We start from the raw sequence: 16,342 nt of genomic DNA on the forward strand, positions 1-16,342 counted from the left end.
AACAGTCTTGCAGGGAAAAAAAAATTAAGCTTGGTGACATTCAGCTTATCAATGTTTTTCTCTTATAGGACTTAGTATGAAGTCTAAGATCTCTCTGCCTAGTCTTAAATCCCGAAGATTTTCTCCTATGTTTTTTCTTCAAAAACATTTTATGGTCTTATGCTTCAAATTTAATTTTTATCCTTTTTTTTTGTACTGGGGATTGAATGTAGGGGCTACATCTACAAACTTTATATATTTTTAAATTTTGATACAAGGTCTCACTAAGTTACTGAGGCTGACATTAAACCTGATATCTTCCTGTCCTTTTGATGTAAGGTGTGAGGTTTATTTTTGTTTTGCTTGCCTATGGATGTCGAATTGCCCTAGCATTGTTGAAAAGACTGCCCTTCCTTTATTGAATTGCTTTTGCATGTTTATCAAAAAGCATTGGGATATTTGTGTCGATCTATTTCTGAGTTTGGAATTCTGGCCCATTGATGGTATGTAACACATGATACTGTTCTGACTACACCATACTGTTGATTACCGTAGTTACATAGGGTCTTGATATCAGGTACATGAATTCTTCTTACTTTTTCTTTTTCAAAATTATTTGGATTGCTATGGTTTGGGTCTATCTCCCGAAGGTTCATGTGTTCGAAACTTGGTCTTCAGTTTGGAAAAACAGGGAGGTGGTGGTACCTTTCAGAGGTAGGGCCAATGGAAGGTGATTAGGCCATTGGAGTGCTGCCCAGGAAGGAATCAATGTAGTTCTGGCAGAACCCTGTTTAGTTTCCACAGAGCTGGAGTTGTTATAAGAGCAAGGTTAGCTTGATGGTAAGCTTGTGGTAGTGTACATCTCTAGTGCCAGAGGCTGAGACAGGAGGAGCACAGGTTTGAGGACAGTCTCAACAACCCAGTGAGACTCACTAGCAACAGTGAGATACTGTTTCAAAACAAAAAATGAAAAAGAGAAGGGGATGGTAGCTTGGAAGTAGAATGCCCTTGGGTTCAATCCCCAGTATCCCTTTCCCCAAAAAAGATAGCAAGGCTGGTCCCTTAAATTCTCTGTCTTCCTGTCTACAGATGGGGCCGCCCAGTCTCAGACCTACAGCCTGCCAAACTGTGGGCTAAATAAACCTCTTTTCTTTACACATTACCCAATCTCAGCTATTTGTTATAGCAACAGAAAATGCACTAAGACTGCCAGGAGCGGTGGTGCACACCTGTAATCCCAGCGCTTGGGAGGCTGAGACAGGAGGATCGCATAGGTTCGAAGCCAGCCTCAGCTACTTAGTGAGGCTCTCAGCAACTTAGTGAGACCCTGTTTTCAAATAAAGTATTAAAATAGGTCTAGGAGTATAGCCCAGAGGTAGAAAAGCCCCTAGGTTCTACACCCAGTACCACAATAGAAAGAAAGAAAGAAAGAAAGAAAGAAAGAAAGAAAGAAAGAAAGAAAGAAAATGCACTAAGACAACTATTTTAGTTCCTTTGTCTTAGTGGAGGTTAAACCCAGGGGCAATCTATCTCTGAGCCACGTCCCAAGCTACACCCCTAACCCTATTTTTTTTATTTTGAAAAGGGTCTCACTAAGTTGCAGAGGGGTTCACTAGCTGAGGAACAGGAGGGTCTTAGGGAAGCAAGAGGAGGAAGGACAGGAGAGGGGGGCCAGTGATACTGAGGCTTCTGGTTTTCCAGAGGTAGGGCCATGACATTGTCATCTCATTCTTTTCAAGACCTGGTCCTGGGGTTTCCCTGGGAAATGACACTTCCAGAGCAGAAATCTGGGGACTAGGGGCTTTCATTAGGGAATGGGGTGTGCATGAGAAGGGGGGATTCCCCACTGGGGGACAGCCTGTGAGCTGTATGGTGGGCCCTGGGGGGAGCCTGGCCTGGGGGCAGCGCCCCTCCCTGCCCAAGGCTGCTCCTTGCGCCCTCTGTCCGTTCGGCGGTGACCACGCTGACTAGGAGGCTTCCCAGTGCAAGCCACTCAGAACCTGCAGGGAACCTGAAGGCAGAGGGGACGCCCTGGGCTGCCCTTCCCTGTTCCTCAGTTTCCCCTGTGGGAAATGGAATTGTGCCCCTCCTTTCTTGCTCTGGAATGGAAAATGTTCCTGGCCTGCGCCTTGCAGGGGCATGCGGGGCGTTAGAGATGCTTCCCCGCCCGCCCAGCGGTCAGCTGCTGGTGGGGGCGGCCGGGCGCTGGGCCCTGACAGACCCCAGGGACTGTCCCAGGGACGCGGGGGTTAAGTTTCTTCCTCCAGGCTCCCCTGCCCTCGGCTGTTTCCCTGGCCCCTCTGAGGTCTTTGATGGCTTTAGAGCCAACCTTTTCCAGATGTGCAGAGCGGAGGGGTTTGCCGGAACTGGGAGGGGGGCTTCACTGCCTCCTCCGCCGTCCCCCTCCGCCAGCCAGCCCCCTGCCAGCCAGCCTCCCTTGCTGGTTGGGCTGCCCCGAGTCCTCAGGGAGGATGCCCTGGATTTAAATACTTTCTTAAGTAGAAGCCTTTGTTTCCTGCGCCTCCTCCCAGAGCTGTGCGGTGGATAAGCTCACCAGGGCTGCCTCCGCCCCCCCCCCGCCCCCCATTGGCCTGTGGTCCTGAGCTACAACAACAGGCAGGGAGGGCCGGGGTAGGGGTGGGGGGCTGCCCGCTGGCACCTAGGAAGGACTAAGTTGGGCGCTAGCAAGGCCAGAGGCTGGGGACCCCGGTGTCCTGCCTCAGAACTGCAAGGACACCCCCACACACACTCCCCCATCCCACTCCACTGGCTGCTATTAATCAGGAGATTAATAATCTTCTCCCTGCTCCACGACCCCCACCTCGTTTCCTGTTGAGTCTCCAGCCTGTCTCGGTACCTCCCAGTCTGTTCCTCCTCAGGGTGGTCCTGGTGAGGAAGCAGGGCCAGGCAGGAGTGGTGGCCTGGCGTGCCCAGGTATCCAGTAGGCAGGAGTGCCCCGCCTGGAGGGGGCACAGCTCCCCTGGACCAGGTCTCTGGGCCGGCAGAGTCGGTCCAAGCCAGCGTCACCTGGACCGTGGCTGAGGGACCTTGTGGTGGTTGGGAGATATCACCTCTGGAGGCCAGAGAGCTACAGCCTCTGCTTACACCCCCTCTGGTGGTGGGCACCTTATCCTCCTGGGAACCCTTTCTTCAAATCTCCTTGGTTGTGACCTTGTGCCCTGGGCGCTGCCTTTTGAGACGCACAGGTTATGTCTGCAGTCTTCTAGGACTGTCCCTGAGAGAGTTCTTTGGAGGATCTCTGCCTCCTCGAGGGTCCTGAGGCAGGGCTGGGGTGCTGCAGAGAGCAGGGCCGTCATCTGCTCAGGTCGGGGCGTCTGCACCCTGAGGACTCCAGTGAAGAAGATTCACCGTCTGGCCAGGCAGCTGAGAACGCTGCCCCTGGCCCAGCTGGGGCTGGGGCCACTTTATGACCTGGGGTCCAGCCCCGTGCTCCTCCAGGGCCTTAAGTTTTCCTCTGTAAATGGGGGCTCTTCATCCCCGCTGCCCCTCCCCCTCTCAGCTAGCAGCCCCCGGCTTTCCCCTCCTCTGTCTCCTCTTCCTATCTCATTTCAGATGGAGTGTCTCGTAAAAGCCAATCATGAAACGTGTGTGTTTCCGCCCTGGCTGGCCTCCTCCTGGGTGGGAAGGATCATTTCCCAAAGGATACATAGGGCTGTCTATGGAAAGGCAGAAAAACCACACCAGGTCTTCAGTTTATTTTTTAACCTACAAAAGAAGAGAGAAACAACGCACTGCATTTTTTTTTTTTGAGATAAGGATCTCACTAAGTTGCTGAGGCTGGACTTGAATTTGTGATCCTCCTGCCTCAGCCTCCCAAGGACTGGGATTACAGGTATGCATCATCTGGCCCAGCTCTGATTTTTTTTTTTTTTTTGGTGGTACTGGGGATGGAACCCAGGGGCCTTCTACCTCTGGGCTACACTCCCAGACCTATTTTATATTTTTTATTTGGAAACAGGGTCTCTTAAGCCGGCAAAGGCTGGCTACAAACCTGCGCAATCCTCCTGTCTCAGCCTCCCAAAGCGGGGATTACAAGCGTGCGCCACCACTCCCGGCTCTGATTTTTTAATATATGTAAAGACAGTCAAGTACATAGTACATGTATACATTAATATGCATAGCTCAGAAATAGTTTGCTGCTCAGGAACATGACCTAGAAAGTTGGGAAAGTTCTGGTCAGTCCGGTGTTCACAGGCCAGTCCAGCTGCTCTATCTATAACTTTCTAAAAATTTCTCAGCCTGGCTCTGAGGAGCTTCTGTCTGTCACTCAAACCATCAGCTCCTGAAGTACACCAACCATGCAAAACAAGCCCCTGGTCCCTCAAGACCTCACCCGCCCTTGCCTTTGCAGCTTGGCAGAATCTCTCAAGGGTCGCCTGCCTGGGAACCCCTCCCATCCCTCCTGGTGGGAGTAGCCACACCCTGCACCTGGATTTCTGAAGTTCTCAGTTTTCAGAATCCTGTGGGATACCCTGAACGCCTCCAGTGAGCTGCTGTGTCTGCCTAGCACTGCGGTTCACAGGCTGAGGCTGTGATCACCCATGGTTTCATGCATCCCACCAATATTTTTTTTTCTTTTTTCTTTTTTGCCATACTGAGACTTGAACTCCAGAGTGTTCTACTTGTGAGGTATACTCCAAGGACAATTTTTTATATTTTATTCTGAAATAGGGGCTCACTTAGTTGCTGAGGCTGGCCTTGAACTTGTAATCCTCTTGTCTCAGCCTCCCAAAGGACTGAGATTATAGGCATGTGCCACCACACCTGCTCATTCCACCAATTTTATTGAGTGCCTATGAGGGCATTGTGTTTTTTCTTGTTGATTTGCATGTTATTGATTTGTGTGATTTATCTATTTCTTATTTGTTGACTTTATGTTCACATATAAAAATGCACATGAACATGAAAATATGTAAAGAATATATTAAAAGTACTATACAAGCTGAGTGTGGTGGCCCTTGCTTGTAATCCCCATACTTGGGAGGCTGAGACAGGAATTGCAGGGTCACAACCAAACTTGGCAACTTAGCAAGGCCCTCTGCAACTTAGTGAGGGACCCTGTTTCAAGATAAAAGACAAAATAGGGCTGGGAGTATAGCTTAGATGTAGAATACCTCTGGGTTCCATCCCCAGTATCCTTCTCCTCCAACACACACACACACACACACACACACACACACACACACACACACACGTAATATGTAGCCATCGTGAGCTAGGCCTACAATTGGGCTAGTAACTTGGTGGAGGAGGGAGACATTGGTGGATGTATAATTATAAGTGCTTGGAAAAGAAGTCTGGCTGCGGCGGCTGCTGCTGCTGCTGCTGCTGCTGCTGCTGCTTCTCCTTCCTCCTCCTCTTCTTCTTCTTCTTCTTCTTCTTCTTCTTCTTCTTCTTCTTCTTCTTCTTCTTCTTCTTCTTCTTCTTCTTCTTCTTTTGGTGGTACTGGAGATGGACCCCTTCTACCTCCGGGCTTCCGGGCTACACTCCCAGACCTATTTTATATTTTTATTTGGAAACGGGGTCTCTTAAGCCAGCGCAGCTGGCTTCGAACCAGCGTGATCATCCTGTCTCTGCCTCCCAAGCGCGGGGATTACAAGCGTGTGCCACCACGCCCAGCGAAGTCTGGGTTCTTTGAGAGAGTAAATCAAGGGGGCAGCCAGCCGTGGCATGGGTGGGGGGGCGCTGAGGATGGGACAAAGGAGAGCCTCTCCAGGAGGGGGCCTCCACCCCAGCCTCTGAGGGCTGCGCTCCGGAGGCAGAGGGAAGAGTGGGCCCTGGCGTGGCTGGCAGAGTCTTTGGTGGGCAGGTGGGGAAAGCAGGGAGGTGGCCAGCATGGCTAGTGCCACACCTTAAAAGTTCACCTGGTCATACTAAGGATTAGGCTTTGTCCTAAGATTGAAGAGAAGCTGGGAAGCATTCAGGGAACATTTCTGCTTTAAAATAATCTCTTGGGGGAATCATAGAAACCCCATTTGACTTCTCAGATTCATCTGGGTGGGAGGCAGGTGGCAGCCCCTGGAAGGATAGGAGCACGTGCAGTCAGGCCGATGGCTCGCTCCACTGTGCCCAGCAGCTGCACAGTCTCCAGCTGTTCTATGTCCTCTGCATTCCCACATCTTATAATTGGTTTGCAAAATTTTGCAAAAAAAAAAAAAAAACCCAACTAGGATTTTTTATAAAGATTACACTGAGCTGGGCATGGTGGTGCACACTTGTAATCCCAGTACTTGGAAGGCTGAGACAGGAGGATTGCAGGTTAATGGCCAGCCTCAGCAGCTTAGTGAGGACTTCAGTGACTTAGTGAGACTATGTTTCAAGATAAAAAATAAAATAGGGCTTGGAGCATAGCTTAGAGGTAGAACACCTCTGTCTCAGTAAAATACACACACACACACACACACACACACATACACGCGCGCGCACACACACACACACACACACACACACAGTTCACACTGAATCTAAAGAATAATTTGTACCAAACTGACACCTTAATAATGTAGAGTTTACCTATCCATGAAAATGGCATACCTTTCCATTTATTTAGGGCTTACTTAATTTTTCTCGCCAGTGTACATACTTTGTGTTAAATTTACTCCTAAGTATTTTTGTGAGACTGATCATACCATTGACTGGGGGAAAGTTTAAACAACAGAAATTTATTTTCTCATAGTGTTAGAGGTTGGAAGTCCAAGATCAAAGTGTCACCCAATTCTGTTTCTGGTGAGGGCAAATGGCCGCCTTCTCCCTGTGTTCTTACACAGCCTTTCCTCAGGGTATGCACAGGTCAAGAATTAAGAGGCTCCTTGACGGCTCTTAGTAGGACACCAAGAAAAAAGTCAGTACAGGTGCAATTTGCTTCTAAATATTTTCAATCACAGATGGTTGAATTCATAGCTGCAGGTCTCACAGATATGGAGAGCTGACTGTATCTTTTTAACATATTCTTCTTATATATATATATATATATATATATATATATATATTCATATACATATGAGTATGTATAATCAACAAACAAGAAAAAAGCTAAGCCATACAAATCAATAAGACACACATCAACAACAAAAAGAGTGCAACACCCAGTTTAAACGTAGCTATCAGCCAGGTGTGGTGGCACACGCGTGTAATCCCAGTACTTGGGAGGCTGAGACAGGAGGAGTGTAAGCTTGAGGTCAGCCTCAGCTACTTAGTGAGACTCTCCACAACTTAGTGAGACCGTGTTTCAAAATAAAGAATAAAAAATAGGGCTGGAGGTGTAGCGTGGAGGTAGAATGTCCCTGGGTTCAATTCCTAGTATCGAAAAAAAAAAAAAAAAGAAAGTACCAAACAACTTGAGCAAACACGGCACAGAGGAAGATATCCAAATGAAAAACATAAAAGCAAACTCGTGCTGGGTGTGGTGGCGCACGCCTGTAATCCCAACATTTGGGAGTCTGAGACAGGAGGGTCGCAGGTTCGCGGCCAGCCTCAGCTACTTAGTGAGGCCCTTTGCATCTTAGTGAGACCCGTTTCAAAATAAAGACTAAAAAATATGGCTAGGGGTGTAGCGTGGAGGTAGAATGTCCCTAGTTACCATCCTCAGTACCACACACACACAAAAGAAAATCTATTATAAAAAAAATGGGGAGTGAATTCAATACTTTCCCTCATGACACTTACCCAACGTGCAGTCACGCGTGTTCACATGTGTGGCTATGTGACTGGTGTTGGTCACCCCCACTGGCCATGAGCTCTGGAAAAGCCCCTGCCCGCCTTGTTCATGCCTGCATTCTCGGTGCCTCTACAAAGTGGGCTTTTAGCCAGTGTTTCCTGAGTGCTTGAATGAATGTCACATTATAACCCAGCGCTGCCCATGATGGATGGGAGGGAAGAGGACTGTCAACTTTGGCCAGGGGGCAGGGGCACTTTCACAGAGGAGGGGCCGTTTGAGGCACAAGCTGGAGGCTCTGTGAGATCGATACCAGGCAGAATAAAGGAAGACTGACACGCAGGCTGCAGGGCCGGCTCCTGCAAAGCTGCGGAGGCTGGAAGAACATCGTGTGCCCAGGCAGTCTGGTGTGCAGCAGCAGAGGTAGGAGCTCTGGCTGGTGGTGGGAGGGTAGAGGGGTAGGCGGTGCCTAATTAGCTAACCTAAAGCATTTTGTCCATGGTAGTCCATGTTAGCCAGGCATGGTGGTGCATGCCTGGACCCTGGTACTTGGGAGGCTGAGACAGGAGGATAGCAGGTTTGAGGTCAGCCTCAACAACTTATTGAGACTCCCAGCAACTTAGGGAGACCCTGTTTCAAAATTAAAAGAGAGTGGGGTTGTACTTCAGAGATAGAATGCCTCTGGGTTCAGTCCCCAGTACAGAAGAAGAAGAAGAAGAAGAAGAAGAAGAAGGAGAAGGAGAAGGAGAAGGAGAAGGAGAAGGAGAAGGAGAAGGAGAAGGAGAAGGAGGAGAAGGAGAAGGAGGAGAAGAAGAAGAAGAAGAAGAAGAAGAAGAAGAAGAAGAAGAAGAAGAAGAAGAAGAAGAAGAAGAAGAAGAAGAAGAAAAATGGAAGGAAAAGGAGGAGGACGGGGGAGAGGAGGGGAGTAGAGGAGCAGGAGGAGGAAAGTTTGCCAACTGGACTCCAACAGCAAGAGCGGGGAGCTCTTCATGGACGTGGGAGGGTGAAGCTCCCTCAGGTTCTTGCCCAGGTTGGGAGATGGGCCACAAGTACCGAGCCTGCCTTGGGCATCCAGGTGACACCCAAGGGGCAATCAGGCTGGGCCTTGGCCCACTGGGCTGGTGAAGCAGCGCCACCTGCTGGTAAGCCCTGCACCCAGACCGAGGGCCATCTGGTTCCTTTGCAGCCCGTGGTCACAGAGCGGCACTGGCCAACGCTGTGGTCCAAGAATGAGGGGCAGAAAGAGAGATTTTCTGGGGGACCAGCTCTCCTTTGGGTGCAGGGGACTGAAGTCAATACCTTTGTGCAAATTCTGGAGGAAAAAGAGTTCCCTTGCATCAAACAATCAGGAACTAGAGTTACTGGACCCTGAAACCAAATCTGCCCCGTTCTACCACCTCCCAGCACCGTGGCCTCGACAAGGTTCCTTCACCCCTTTGTGCCTCAGTCTCCCCTTGTGTAAACGAGGGGTAATAATGACACCCCCCTGCTAGATTGCTCTGCATCCACCTAGGTCAAGCACTCAGCCCAGTGTCTGGCACTCAGTGAATATTTAATTAGAGCTTATTGTAGCTGTCATTATTACCCCATCATCACTCAAGGCATGGACTGGGAGGATGCACCTGGGGGTCAGGGGCTGGAGGGTGGGGGCGCGTGGCACGGGAAGCCGAGGGGCCTGTGCCACCTGGAGGGCTGGTGCCTGTGCCTAAGCAGCTGGGACTCTCCGGCTGTGACTGGAGGATGTGGACAGCGATGAGGTCAGAGCTGCAGTTTGGGAACCCGGCATCTGAGCATCCTTTCCGCTCTGGGAGCCTCACACAGGGCAGCCTGGTCCCCCTGGTATCATAGCCTGCAGATCAGTCTGCAGGGTGAGGGCGGAGCTCGGAGACCCCCGTTCCCTTCCCCCAGCCCAGCTCCACTGAGCCCATCCTGCTGGGTTACGGGAGGGACCCATAGATGGCATCAGCCACACTCCACAGGCCGCAAACTAGAAACAGCTCGACCCTCTCTCCTGCCCTGGCTGTGTCCTCCAGGGGGTTCTCTAGCTTCTCGGATCTCTCTTAGTCAGAAGAACAATCTCCTTCCAAGAAACTCTATGTATCTACAGGAAGGTTTCTCCTCTCGTACTGTGGGACGGAGGCCTGCAGCAGCAGAGGGGGCTCTCTCTCCTCTTTGCTGATGAGGGCTAGGAGGGGGACCAAGCAGAGGAAGGGGCAGGCGAGGCTCCCTGGCTGGCCTTGTCATCTGGTCATGGAGCCCCTGGAGATGGCGCCTGTGAACTTCTAGCCGCTTTCCGGACATCATTCTTGGCTGAGATGAGGCGCACAGGCAGCCTGGGCCTTCCCGCCTTGCTGGGCCCTCTGCCCTGGCCGCCTGACTTCCCAGGGATGCTCCTCAGTGCCGGTCGCTTTGCTCCAGGTGGCTCTCCCGTGAAGAGTCTCTCTTAAGACAACCAAGTCCATCTTCCTTTTGAGGGTGCCGGGTTCCCATATCAGATACACACATATGCTGCCTTGCCAAACCACAGAGGGGTTCCTGCTGCCACCGCTTGTCTCCTAGAAAGAGCCAGATTCTCGGTCCCCAAGCTCTCAGCGCACTGTGTCATGCCTTCCCCAAAGTTCTGGGGGAGGGGGAGTATCCTGATCCCTCCTCCAGGGTGCTGGTATGAAGCTTAACACTTTCTCCAAGGAGACCCCCCCCCCCCATTCAGGATGTGGCAACTTGTCCCAAGAATTCTTCAGTTTTCTTTCTGTAGCCTGAACAGCCATGGGACAGACCAGGCTTTGCGGCCGGGGCCCTTCCGGTGGGGCTGATCCAGCCCTTGCCCTGGGGAGGGGGTGCCTATAGCTGGCGCTCAGCCTTTGGGACGGGGCTGCAACCGGGAATGGGTGGGTGCCGCTTCGGCATCCTCCAGTGAAGCGCTGAGGTGTGTTTGTGAGCACGTGTAAGTGTGCAAGTACTGGGAATATGCCAGTGTTTTCATGAGAGCGTGAGAGAGGGCAGGTGAGCGTGTGGGTGTGTGAACACCTGAGACTGTGTGAGTGCTGAGGTGTTAGTGTGAGCACATGAGTGTGTCCACTCAGCCTTGGAATGTGAGTTGTGAGTGCATGAGTGTGAGCGTGTAAGTGTACATGTGAGTGTGCAGTAGCTTGTGAGTGAGGACCCTGAGTATTAGTCTGAGAGTTGGCGAGTGTGGGAAAACGTGAATGTTCTGCGTAGCTGTGCGTGCGCGAGGTGTACATGCATGAGAGCGTGCCGAATGGATGTGTGCGTGTTGCGTTGACAGTTGTATCCTTGGTCCCAGGCTCACCAGCTACCACATTTCCCCCGTTCACCTGCTGTGAGGAAGGTGGCCCTGACCCTGGCGCTGTGCCCCTGGTTGTCCTTCCCTTCCCACACTGGGCTGGCTCCTCACTCCAGGGCAGGGGTGCTGGTTTGTCAAAAGCTCATGAAACACCACTGAAGGGAATTTCAGGAAATTAGTGGACCAGGAACTCTCAGAACCACAGCCAAATTCCCGAAATCCGGTTTCAGAAATTCCCGTGACTCTAGTGTTCCTCTGTCAACAGGGCATCTATCTCCAGACAAACACACCCCGATGCCACCGGTTAATTCATCATTTCTCTATTCACCGGTGGAGCTGCTTGAGGTCCACGGATTTAGATTTTGTGAAGTCATGAAGTTTTGTTTGAGAGAGGAAATGGTACAAAATGATCAAGTGGAAAAAGTTCGAATGTGAGAAGAAAGCCAAATGGACCCCTTGTGAAATTTGACTGTACCTTCTTTCCTTTCCTTTTCTTTTTTTTTTTTTTTTTTTTTTTTGGTGGTACTGGGGTTCCTGGAAGCCCTTCTACCTCCGGGCTACACTCCCAGACCTATTTTTACATTTTTATTTGGAAACAGGGTCTCTTAAGCCAGCGCGCGCGGCTGGCTTCGAACCCGCACGATCCTCCTGTCTCCGCCTCCCAAGCGCGGGAATTACAAGCGTGCGCCACCACGCCCGGCTTGACCGTACCTTCTATATTTCTTCTTATTTTTATTTTTGGAGGGGGAGTTACTGGGGATTGAACCCAAGGGCATTCTATCTCTGAGCTACAACCTCAGCTCTTTTTAATTTTTTTAAATTGAAACAGTCTCACTAAGTTTCTGCAACTGGCCTCGATCCTGTGGTCCTCCTGCCTCAGCCTCCCAGGTACTGTGATTACATCTGGCTTATATTCATTCCCTATTCCTGGAGCTTCACAAATTGTATCAAACCTATTTGTAAGAGAATTTCCAAATGGGTGGAGCGTGCAACTTTACCATGGGATTCACATAAGCTTTTTCTTTTTTCAAATTAATTTTTACTTTATTCCAAATTTCGTTTTTTTAAATTTGAAAATTTTAAGTGTGTGTGTGTGTGTGTGTGTGTGTGTGTGTGTTTAAGCCAGAGGGCTTTAAAAAATTACTGTAGGAGTCCCCGCTACTCACTTTCTGAGGATGAGGACTCAGTTTTGTGTCTATGTTTACAGTGTAATAAGAAGCAGACATTGATAAGTATCCATTGGGTAAATCAGTTCACCAGAAAGAATAGCAAGGCTGGGTGTGGTGTTGCATACCTGTAATCCCAGTACTTGGGAGGCTGAGACTGGAGTGTTGCAGGTTTGAGGCCAAAGTAAAAAAAAAAAAAAATTAGAAGGCCAGTGGAATGTCCCTGGATTCAATCCCCAGTACCACAAAAAAACTAAATCAACAATTTAAAATAAATAAAGAACCAGGTTTGGTGACACACACTTGTAATCCCAGCATTTGGGAGACTGAGACAGGAGGATCGTGGTTCGAGGACAACCTCAACTACTACTTAGTGAGGCCCTTTGCAACTCAGTGAGACCGTGTTTCAAAATAAAAAATAGGGCTGAGGGCGACGCTTGGAGGTAGAATACCCCTGGGTTTCATCCCTAGTACCTCAATAAATAAATAAATAAATAAATAAATAAATAAATAAATAAATAAATTTTTAAAAAAGGCTAGGGTAAAGCTCAGAGGTAGAATGCTCCTGAGTTCAATCCTCAGTACCACAAAAAATGAAAGAAGAAAGAAAGAAAGAAAGAAAGAAAGAAAGAAAGAAAGAAAGAAAGAATAATGATTGCAAAAAAGGTTTGGGCTTGTGAGTTGAGAATGGTTGGAAGTACTGCAGGTTCTAATGACGTATTTCTTCTTCATATTCTTTCTTGCTCAGCACGCAGGGCATTTCTCAGGCTAGATGACCACATTTGGAAAATGTGGCAGGGCTAGGGGAGACTAGATTGCAGCTGACACAGAGAGGTGTCTGTCCCAGGCCGTGCACCAGTGAGCACGGAGCCCGGGTGACAGGGTCCAATGTCCAGCGGCCTCCCCGAGCCCTAGGTGGACAGAGTCTGGGCCGCCTTTGCAGGACTGAGCTCACGCCCCTTTGACACTGCCCTTGTGTTAGTTACAGGACTCTCATCAGACCCACGTACAGGGTGTCCTACCGCACGGTGACGGCGCTGGAGTGGAGGTGCTGCCCTGGCTTTACCGGGAGCAACTGTGACGAGGGTAAGTCTGCCATGGAGCCGGCCAGGCCAGGCTGCGATGGCTGTGGACACTTCTCCCTCCCACTCTCCTGCCAGCGAGTCTCCTTTCCACATGGGCTTGGAATTCTTCTTTTCTTTTTCCAACCACTGCTGACCCCAATGCTGAGGACCAGCCAGCCTGGGGCGAAGCCGCCAGCCCTGCCCGAGGACCCTAAGATGTATCCTGTTTGCATTGGTTGTGCAAGAGATGGAGGAGTCTGGGGGGACAGCCTGAGAGAGAACATGTGGTTGAGAGCTGGTTTCTTTCTGGCTCAGAGGCTGAGCAAATAAGATAAGAACCCCACCAGCCTTGAGGCCACAGATTTTGTAAAATGAGGCAGGCAGCCAGGAGACCTGGTGGGCAGCAGACTGGCCTTGCCTAGCTGCCCTGACTGCTCAGCGGGGGAGGGGACACATGTCCCAGGCTGGGCCCTCCTTCCCTGCCCCTGGGGACCCCTCTCAGCCTGGTTCTGGAACCCAAGGAGCCAGACAACAACACTCAGGCGGACGTCAGAGGTGGCTGACAGAATAAGCCTCCGTCACACCCCTGACCAGGGAAAGCGGCCACTTGGTTCCCCAGCGGAACTGATGGGGCCAGAAGCTCAGGGGCTAATTTTTTATTTGAAGACAGTAGTGATCCTCAAACTTGATTTTCTGACAAAATTATTCTCCCATCTGTTATCACCTAACTTACTGTTCTAATGTGTATATGTCGTCACCCCTCGGTCCATGGGAGGTGGCTTGCAGGACCTCCTGCAGACACCCAAGTCCTCGGAGCACGGGTGTTTTATATGAAATGGCACCGTATTTGCATAGAAGACACACACATCGTCTGCTTTAGATGTTCTCTAGATTATGTGTCATAATCAATGCTATATCAATAGTCACTGGGTTGTTTAGGGAATAATGATAAGAGAAAGGGATTTAATGGCCGAAAACCCTCTCTGGATTATATATCATAACATTGTAACAACTGAAATAGCAGTAACCATGGTGATGATGATGCTTCCATGGCGGCCCCCAGAGCTGAAGGAAGAGGTTCCATGTAAAAAGGCCCACAGGTATTGCCCTTCCTGATTTTAAAGGTGTCTGATACTCGGGGATGGGGTGCTTGTCTGCGCTCCTTGAGGTGTCAGGGCTGACCTGGGCTCCTCCTCAGGGAGAAGTGGAGGCATCGGGGTGGAGGAGGCCAGGTTTCTGAGTGGAGGTGCGGCGAGCAGGACCCAGCATCCTTGGTGCGCATATCACCACGGTCAACTATAACCGTGTGATTTTCTGTCTGCCTCCCCTGACCACCCCTCCACGCTGTGGGACTGCCTGGTTCTCCTAGGGATAACTGAGCTTGGCTCCAACAGGGCCTCTTCCAGCCTCTCCTGGAGGGAGCTGGAGCATGATATGCTCACCTCTCTTTACATTCTCTTAACTCAATAAATGAATGGACTATGAAGTAAAGTCTCAGAATGTTTAAATCACAACTTTTCTTTTCATGCAAGTGGATAGTGAGTACCTGTTTTATTTAACCAATTTAATGAGGGAAACAAAGCTGATTCAAAATAACAAAGCTGATTCAAAAGAGTATTGGAGAAACTCATCCATCATCCATCCATCCATCCATCCATCATCCATCCATCCATCATCCATCCATCCATCCATCCATCCATCCATCCATCCCCCCACCTACCCATTTGCAGCTTGCTGATGGTGTATTACAGCAAAAGGGAAAAGACTTAAATCAGCTAATATAAAACAAGGACTTTAATCCGGGTGTGGTGGTGCAGCTTGGGAGGCTGAGACAGGAGGATCGCAGGTTCCAGATCAGCCTCAGCAACCAGTGAGACTTAGCAAGGCCTTCAGCAACCAGTGAGACCTGTTTCAAAATAAAAAAATAAAATAGGACTTGGGGTGTAGTTCAAAGACAGAATGCCTCTGGGCTCAAGCCCCAGCACCAAATGATGATCATCATTGTCATCACCATCTTAGTAATCGTAAGTGCACAAAGTTAGATCCTTCAGGACGATAAAAGCAAAACTGTTTGGGCTTATCCCTTTTATTGACTAAAAATTATTTGTTTCTCACCAGTTTTGTACAAGGTGTCATCCAACCTTGTGGACTCTGCGTTGTAATTCACAGTGGGTGGCAACTCAAAGTGACAATCTCCCAGGTGTCAGTTGGCGCTTAGGCAGGCTCATTAGATAGTCCACGATTTTCAAAGGTTAGACCATCACCTGTTGCCTTCTTCCCACATTCTGGGTCATTCTTGCAGACTGACTGGACGAAGCCCAGCAGCTCACTCTTGGCAGGTCAGGGGACCATGGAGAACAATCCCAATAGTGGTCCGAGAGGCCCTGAGCACTGGGGCGGGGGGGCCTGAGGCAGGTTTCTGGGTCCACCTTTCTCAGTGGAGGGGGCAAAGGGGCAGCAGGGGGTGATCTCCTCAAGGGCTTGGTACCTTAAGTCAAGAAGAGAGTCCTTGTCTGATAAACCACATCAGTGTACTCAAACTGATGAGTATATATTATTGATGATAGTATTTTGATGATCTGTTATCAACATACTCACCAGACGCATCTGAATTTTTGGGGTTGATGATGAAGCGTGGCCGGCACATCTCAGCAACCCTCATCCTCAGAGCCTCAGCCCCTCCCTGCTAGAGGATGCTTCCAGGACTGCCCGCCTTAGGAGTAGTGCTCCCCTCAGGGTGGAGGCTGAGGCTGGCCTCTCAGGGAGCCTCCATCAAGGGGTTCACTCAGCTATGGTTAAGAGGGTCTTGAAACCCTGAGGTGGAGTTGTTGGCAGTGGAAGAAGTCCTGGGAGTGTGAGGGGCTGGGTGGAGTTTGAGATTGGCTTCTAATGCTCTTGTAAAGATTTCACATAGCTGGGTGTGGTGGCTAATGCCTGGGAGGCTGAAGCAGGAGGCTCACAGGTTCCAGGCTAGCATCAGCAACTTAGTGAAACCCTATTTCTTTTCTTTCTTCTCTCTCTCTCTCTCTCTCTCTCTCTCTCTCTCTCTCTCTCTCTCTCTCTCCCTCCTTCCCTCCCTCCCTCCTTTCTTCCTTTCTTTCTCTCTCTCTTTCTTTCTTTCTTTCTTTCTTTCTTTCTTTCTTTCTTTCTTTCT

General features: G+C 49.9%; 1 protein-coding gene across 2 annotated transcripts in view; it reads left to right on the plus strand.

Moving 5' to 3' along the window:
- COL26A1 (collagen type XXVI alpha 1 chain) overlaps nt 1-16,342 on the plus strand; it is a gene marked incomplete at both ends in the record, with an annotated part of 160,418 nt that overhangs the window by 59,443 nt on the left and 84,633 nt on the right. The window contains one exon of one of the 2 annotated variants that reach the window (XM_080702996.1): nt 13,107-13,210. In XM_080702996.1, coding sequence (XP_080559122.1) covers nt 13,107-13,210 — 104 coding nt within the window. The remainder of the gene's footprint in view (nt 1-13,106; nt 13,211-16,342) is intronic. The other variant, XM_080702997.1, reaches the window with a different exon arrangement.

Source organism: Muscardinus avellanarius (genome assembly GCF_963383645.1).
Source record: "Muscardinus avellanarius genome assembly, chromosome: 10".
NCBI classification, from domain to species: Eukaryota; Metazoa; Chordata; class Mammalia; order Rodentia; family Gliridae; genus Muscardinus; species Muscardinus avellanarius.